Raw genomic sequence first — 8,507 nt, forward strand, 5'->3', positions numbered from 1 at the left:
CAGAGAGCAGAGATCAGAGAGCAGAGATCAGAGAGCAGAGATGAGAGATGAGAGATGAGAGATCATAGATCATAGATGAGAGATCAGAGATGAGAGATCAGAGATGAGAGATCAGAGAGCAGAGATCAGAGATCAGAGATCATAGATGAGAAATCAGAGATCATAGATGAGAGATCAGAGATGAGAGACCAGAGATCAGAGATCATAGATGAGAGATGAGAGATCAAAGATCAGAGCCGAATGCAGACAATCATCAGCTAAATGGAAATAAGATTTTCAACATTTATTTATTTAGAAATGCAAATATCATGGAACAGCTATATAGACACTCAATCATCATGTTACTTTTTAATGGTACGTTTACAAACATATATTTTGATAAATAGAATTGAAAGTTGTGTCTCATTATGGTAAGTGGTGAAATAAGTACAGTCAGTTACAATTGTAAAGTCTAAGCAGATAATAAGAACAGACGGTCAGTATTTACCTGACTAAAAGAGAAGGAATATAATATCTATTATTTACAGGAAATTCATTCAACAATTTTAGATTAAGTTTTGTGGAAAAAGGACTGGGGGGGTGAAATATATTTCTCCCATGGGCAAAGAAATTCAAAAGGGATGATGGTTTTAATTAACAGTAATTTTGATCCAAATGTGCAAATTGTCCAAACAGATGTAGGTAGATGGATTATTTTAAATATTTTATTGGACAATAAACAGAAATGGCTTACTAATCTATATGGTCCAAATAATGATGATCCAAGCTTCTTTGAAAATATATCTACGAATTGATCAACTCTCTTAGTACGGTCTTAAATACCTCTATGGACCAGAAAGGAAATCACACTACAAACTACACTGCTCAAAAAAATAAAGGGAACACTTAAACAACACAATGTAACTCCAAGTCAATCACACTTCTGTGAAATCAAACTGTCCACTTAGGAAGCAACACTGATTGACAATAAATTTCACATGCTGTTGTGCAAATGGAATAGACAAAAGGTAGAAATTATAGGCAATTAGCAAGACACCCCCAAAAAAGCAGTGATTCTGCAGGTGGTGACCACAGACCACTTCTCAGTTCCTATGCTTCCTGGCTGATGTTTTGGTCACTTTTGAATGCTGGCGGTGCTCTCACTCTAGTGGTAGCATGAGACGGAGTCTACAACCCACACAAGTGGCTCAGGTAGTGCAGTTCATCCAGGATGGCACATCAATGCGAGCTGTGGCAAAAAGGTTTGCTGTGTCTGTCAGCGTAGTGTCCAGAGCATGGAGGCGCTACCAGGAGACAGGCCAGTACATCAGGAGACGTGGAGGAGGCCGTAGGAGGGCAACAACCCAGCAGCAGGACCGCTACCTCCGCCTTTGTGCAAGGAGGTGCACTGCCAGCGCCCTGCAAAATGACCTCCAGCAGGCCACAAATGTGCATGTGTCTGCTCAAACGGTCAGAAACAGACTCCATGAGGGTGGTATGAGGGCCCGACGTCCACAGGTGGGGGTTGTGCTTACAGCCCAACACCGTGCAGGACGTTTGGCATTTGCCAGAGAACACCAAGATTGGCAAATTCGCCACTGGCGCCCTGTGCTCTTCACAGATGAAAGGTTCACACTGAGCACATGAGCACATGTGACAGACGTGACAGAGTCTGGAGACGCCGTGGAGAACGTTCTGCTGCCTGCAACATCCTCCAGCATGACCGGTTTGGCGGTGGGTCAGTCATGGTGTGGGGTGGCATTTCTTTGTGGGGCCGCACAGCCCTCCATGTGCTCGCCAGAGGTAGCCTGACTGCCAATAGGTACCGAGATGAGATCCTCAGACCCCTTGTGAGACCATATGCTGACACATGCACATTTGTGGCCTGCTGGAGGTCATTTTGCAGGGCTCTGGCAGTGTACCTCCTTGCACAAAGGCGGAGGTAGCGGTCCTGCTGCTGGGTTGTTGCCCTCCTATGGCCTCCTCCACGTCTCCTGATGTACTGGCCTGTCTCCTGGTAGCGCCTCCATGCTCTGGACACTACGCTGACAGACACAGCAAACCTTTTTGCCACAGCTCGCATTGATGTGCCATCCTGGATGAACTGCACTACCTGAGCCACTTGTGTGGGTTGTAGACTCCGTCTCATGCTACCACTAGAGTGAGAGCACCGCCAGCATTCAAAAGTGACCAAAACATCAGCCAGGAAGCATAGGAACTGAGAAGTGGTCTGTGGTCACCACCTGCAGAATCACTCCTTTTTTGGGGGTGTCTTGCTAATTGCCTATAATTTCCACCTTTTGTCTATTCCATTTGCACAACAGCATGTGAAATTTATTGTCAATCAGTGTTGCTTCCTAAGTGGACAGTTTGATTTCACAGAAGTGTGATTGACTTGGAGTTACATTGTGTTGTTTAAGTGTTCCCTTTATTTTTTTGAGCAGTGTATAACCCTCAGGCACTTAAGGAAATCATGAATGTCATGGATATATTGGAATTAGTGGATATATGGAGACTTAAATACCCTGACCTAGTGAGATATACATGGCGGAGGCTTAATCAAGCTAGTCGTCTTGACTACTTTCTTATGTCATTCTCTCTGCCACCAAAAGTTGAAAAAGTGACTGAACTCCAATCCTCTCTACCTAACTACAGAAATAGGACGACGTCTAAGTGTTTCCATCTGTACCAGGTTAGGCGGTTTCTGGCGGAACATTTATTTGCTGACTAAGACGTGAGATAGCCTACATTTGAGACTACTTTCTTATGCCATTCTCTCTGTCACCAAAAGTTTTAAAAAGTGTTGATAGGGGACAGAATGCGGTCGGATCATCACATAATTGGCATATATATTACTCTTACAGAATTTCCACGTGGGCGAGGATATTGGAAACTTAATCAAAGCCTACTAGATGATAAATTGTTTAGAACTAGGACAGAAGAATTTATAACTTAATTTTTTCAGACGTAACATAGGTACAGCAGATCCCCTTATCGTATGGGACACTTTTAAATGTGCCTTTAGAGGCCATGCAATTCAGTACTCATCTATAAAACAAAAGCAATTTAGATCAAAAGAGTCCATATTAACAAAGGAAATTTAAAAGGAGCTATTGAAATTTTAAATTTAGAAAAATTCATGTAAAATCTTGTGAGATGAAAATGGACAAACTAAAGGGTGTGCAATGTGTAGCAAACAGCTGGAGGCGGGGCTTTTTCCTATAGAGCTCCATTGTTATGGAATGGTCTGCCTACCCATGTGAGAGACGCAGACTCGGTCTCAACTTTTAAGTCTTTATTCTTTATTGAAGACTCATCTCTTCAGTAGGTCCTATGATTGAGTGTAGTCTGGCCCTGGGGTGTGAAGGTGAACGGAAAGACACTGGAGCAACCGAACCGCCCTTGCTGTCTCTGCCTGGCCGGTTCCCCTCTCTCCACTGGGATTCTCTGCCTCTAACCCTATTACAGGGGTTGAGTCACTGGCTTACTGGTGCTCTTCCATGCCGTCTCTAGGAGGGGTGCGTCACTTGAGTGGGTTGAGTTACTGACGTGATCTTCCTGTCTGGGTTGGCGTCCCCCCTTGGGTTGTGCCGCGGCGGAGATCTTTGTGGGCTATACTCGGCCTTGTCTCAGGATGGTCAGTTGGTGGTTGAAGATATCCCTCTAGTGGTGTGGGGGCTGTGCTTTGGCAAAGTGGGTGGGGTTATATCCTTCCTGTTTGGCCCTGTCCGGGGTTATCGTCGGACGGGGCCACAGTGTCTCCTGACCCCTCCTGTTTATGGGGTCAGGGGGCTAGGTTGTCAGGCTATGTGTCATTCTGTTATATCTGGAGTATTTCTACTGTCTTATCCGGTGTCCTGTGTGAATTTAAGTATGCTCTCTCCAATTCTCTCTTTCTCTCTCTCGGAGGACCTGAACTAGAGGTCGACCGATTATGATATTCAACGCCGATACCGACACCGATTATTGGAGGACCAAAAAAAGCTGGTACGATTAATCGGCCGATTTTTAAAAATGTATATGTAATAATGACAATTACAACAATACTGAATGAACACTTATTTTAACTTAATATAATACATCAATAAAAATCAATTTAGCCTCAAATAAATAATGAAACATGTTCAATTTGGTTTAAATAATGCAAAAACAAAGTGTTGGAGAAGTAGAAGTGCAATATGTGCCATGTAAGAAAGCTAACGTTTAAGTTCCTTGCTCAGAACATGAGAACATATGAAAGTTGGTGGTTCCTTTTAACATGAGACTTCAATATTCCATGGTAAGAGGTTTTAGGTTGTAGTTAATATAGTATTTATAGGACTATTTCTCTCTATACCATTTGTATTTAATATACCTTTGACTATTGGATGTTCTTATAGGCACTATGGTATTGCCAGTGTAACAGTATAGCTTCCGTCCCTCTCCTCGCCCCTACCTGGGCTTGAACCAGGAATACATCGACAACAGCCACACTCGAAGCAGCGTTACACATTGCTCCACAAAAGCCGCGGCCCTTGCAGAGCAAGGGGAATAACTACTCCAAGTCTCAGAGCGAGTGACATTTGAAACGCTATTAGCGCGCACCCCGCTAACTAGCTAGCCATTTCACATCGGTTACACCAGCCTCATCTCGGGAGTTGATAGGCTTGAAGTCATAAACAGCGCAATGCTTGAAGCACAGCGACGAGCTGCTGGCAAAACGCACGAAAGTGCTGTTTGAAGGAATGCTTACGAGCCTGCTGGTGCCTACCATCGCTCAGTCAGACTGCTCTATCAAATTATAGACTTAATTATAACATAATAACACACAGAAATACGAGCCTTTGGTCAATAATATGGTGGAATCCGGAAACTATCATTTCGAAAACAAAACGTTTATTCTTTCAGTGAAATACGGAACCGTTCTGTATTTTATCTAACGGGTGGCATCCATCAGTCTGAATATTCCTGTTACATTGCACAACCTTCAATGTTATGTCATAATTACGTAAAATTCTGGCAAATTAGTTCGCAATGAGCCAGGCGGCCCAAACTGTTGCATATACCCTGACTCTGCGTGCAATGAACGCAAGAGAAGTGACACAATTTCACCTGGTTAATATTGCCTGCTAACCTGGATTTATTTGAGCTAAATATGCAGGTTAAAAATGTATACTTCTGTGTATTGATTTTAAGAAAGGCATTGATGTTTATGGTTAGGTACAGTCGTGCAACGATTGTGCTTTTTTTCGCAAATGCGCTTTTGTTAAATTCTCCCCACAGCGTTGCATCGATTATATGCAACGCAGGACACGCTAGATAAACTAGTAATATCATCAACCATGTGTAGTTATAACTAGTGATTATGATTGATTGATTGTTTTTTATAAGATAAGTTTAATGCTAGCTAGCAACTTACCTTGGCTTCTACTGCATTCGCGTAACAGGCAGGCTCCTCGTGGAGTGCAATGAGAGGCAGGTGGTTAGAGCGTTGGACTAGTTAACTGTAAGGTTGCAAGAATGGATCCCCCGAGCTGACAAGGTGAAAATCTGTCGGTCTGCCCCCTGAACAAGGCAGTTAACCCACCGTTCCTAGGCCGTCATTGTAAATAAGAATTTGTTCTTAACTGACTTGCCTAGTTAAATAAAGGTTAAATAAAGGTTAAATAAAGGTGTAAAAAAATACATTTAAAAAATCGGCAAAATCGGAGCCCAAAATTACCGATTTCCGATTGTTATGAAAACTTGAAATCGTCCCTAATTAATCGGCCATTCCGATTAAGCAGTCGACCTCTAACCTGAACCCTAGGGCCATGCCTCAGGACTACCTGGCCTGATGACTCCTTGCTGTCCCCAGTCCACCTGGCCGTGCTGCTGCTCCAGTTTCAACTGTTCTGCCTGCGGCTATGGAACCTGTTCACCGGACGTGCTACCTGTCCCAGACCTGCTGTTTTCAACTCTCTAGAGACAGCAGGAGCGGTAGAGATACTCTTAATGATCGGCTATGAAAAGCCAATTCACATTTACTCCTGAGGTACTGACCTATTGCAACCTCGACAACTACTGTGATTATTATTATTTGACCCTGCCGGTCATCTATGAACATTTGAACATCTTGGCCATGTTCTGTTATAATCTCCACCCGGCACAGCCAGAAGAGGACTGGCCACCCCTCATTGCCTGGTTCCTCTCTAGGTTTCTTCCTAGGTTCTGGCCTTTCTAGGGAGTTTTTCCTACACCTGCATTGCTTGCTGTTTGGGGTTTTAGGATGGGTTTCTGTAGAGCACTTTGAGATATCAGCTGATGTAAGAAGGGCTATATAAATACATTTGATTTTATTTGTAGGCCCACTGAGTGGACATTCTGAACCTTGTTTGAAGTCAGTAAGTCACATGACCAAGGAGCTATTGAAATTTTAAATGTTGAAAAATTCATGTAAAATATTGTGAGATGAAAATGGATAAACTAAAGGGTGTGCAATATAGAAGTATAGTCAGTGGACATTCTGAACCTTGTTTGAAGTCAGTAGTGTCACGTTCTGACCTTTATTTTCCTTTGTTTTGTCTTTAGTTAGTATGGTCAGGGCGTGAGTTGGGGTGGGCAGTTCTATGTTGTCTGTTTCTATGTGGGGTTTTCTAGTTTGGCCTGATATGGTTCTCAATCAGAGGCAGGTGTTTTGTGTTGTCTCTGATTGGGAACCATATTTAGGTAGTCTGTTTTGTATTGTGGGTTGTGGGTTATTGTCTATGTCTATGTGTAAGTTGCCTGTGTCTGCACTTTTCATATATAGCTTCACGTTCGTTCGTTTTGTTGTTTTCGTAAGTTTGTTTAGTGTTCTTCGTCTTCGTTATAATAAATAGAGAAGATGTATTCAAACCACGCTGCGCTTTGGTCCGATCCTTACTCCCCCTCAGACGAGGAGGATTACGACGAACGTGACAAGTAGGTCATATGACCAATGAGCTATTGAAATTCAAAAAATGTAAAACAAATAATTTAAAATAGTGCAAGATGTAAATCGACAAAAAAAAAAAGGTGTGTGCAATGTGTGTCTATGCCATCTATGGGTTAGCTACAACCAGTTGTGAAAGTGTTAGGAGTATTGGTTAAAGAGCTATTGAAATTTGAAAAAAATGCATTTGTCACTATGTTGACGGTCCCTAACTGCTGTTGGTGAACGTAAGGAAATCTACAGGCGAATATCCGTCGAATATCCACCCTGAAACTGTCTTCACATTTACATCAACACTACAGGGGATATATCCATGTGACTTGGGGCTCTGCTGGTAGTTTGACTCATATTCAGATTTGTTTTATTCTGCTTTGCCACTAAAATCATAATAAACGCTGAGAACTAAAATATGGTGTTATTGTTATGCGTATTATTATTAATAATAGGGGTGGGGGTAGTTCAAAAATGTACCTGAGAAGGTTCTTCAAAAGGTTATTCAAGGATCCATTAAAAGGGGTTATTTGAAGAACCGCCACAGTCTCACATCGAAGAACTCCTAAAGGCAGGAAACTTTTCTTTTTAGAGTGTACCACAGTAAATGTCGAACTCCATCTTACATTTCTCCAGACTCATCCAGCTGTTTACCAGAATAGTGATTTTCCCTTTAAAGATTTAGTTGTACACTTGTAAATTATATTTTGTCTTTAAATCACTACAGTAGCCTTGCAAGAACGTCCTTCATCCAGCTACTTTAAACGTGTTTATAAATACCCACGGCAGTTGGCTGCGTAGGCTATTACTGTGTAATAATAATTAAACATTACTTTGATTTAAAAACTGTTGGAACTGGCACAACTACGATATCTCAATAAGTGTGCTTTTCATATAGAATTACAAAACAATCTGAAAATGTCTTTATCTTATTAAAACTTACCAATGTCTCTGAGTGCAGCGATGAGCAGAATAAAGAACCATTCCGACATCTCTAATCGTTTGATGGGACGCTGTAAAATAGACTTTACCATCGGGACTTTTTACTATTTCCACGGATCTCAAATGTAACACCTCTTTGTAAGCAAATAAATGTCCCGCTAGAAACCGCCTAACCTGGTACAGATGGAAACACGTACACGTCGTCCTATTTCTGTAGTTAGGTAGAGAGGATTGGCGTTTAGTCCGAGTTCCGAAAGGTTATAAACAACCTGACTCATACACGAGTGCCAATGACTCGTGGTGAGTCACGTCTACTAGAAACATCTACTAGAATAATCTAGTCATCATTGTAAATAAAAACACAGTTTCCCCTAATTAAGCAATATTTGGTATTTTGGTTGTTTTTGGTACAGCAACAAGTAGACTAGTCAGCAGACCCGATCCAATTGCTTTTTTATTGCTCAGTTGCTACCCATAATTTCCGTCAGGTGGGGCTAGAGCCCACCCCTTTCTGAGCCACACAGTTTTAGCAAAAATAAGGCTTGCCTGTTTTACATGTTATTTTGGCATTAAAACGTGCCACATATCAGTTTGCAAGCAATGTGAAAATAATATATATCATTGAGTTAATAAAACCGCATACAAACATGGTCTCTTTTTTGTT

General features: G+C 41.9%; 1 protein-coding gene across 1 annotated transcript in view; it reads right to left on the reverse strand.

Annotated features, from left to right (window-relative positions):
• Positions 1 to 8,282, reverse strand: part of LOC120026871 (CD276 antigen-like) — a 30,367-nt gene extending 22,085 nt beyond the window's left edge. The window contains exon 1 of the mRNA XM_038971590.1: positions 7,845 to 8,282. Coding sequence (XP_038827518.1) covers positions 7,845 to 7,935 — 91 coding nt within the window. The 5' untranslated portion in view covers positions 7,936 to 8,282. The remainder of the gene's footprint in view (positions 1 to 7,844) is intronic.
• Positions 8,283 to 8,507: the final 225 nt, after the last annotated feature.

Source organism: Salvelinus namaycush, chromosome 32 (genome assembly GCF_016432855.1).
Source record: "Salvelinus namaycush isolate Seneca chromosome 32, SaNama_1.0, whole genome shotgun sequence".
In the NCBI taxonomy this organism is placed as follows: Eukaryota; Metazoa; Chordata; class Actinopteri; order Salmoniformes; family Salmonidae; genus Salvelinus; species Salvelinus namaycush.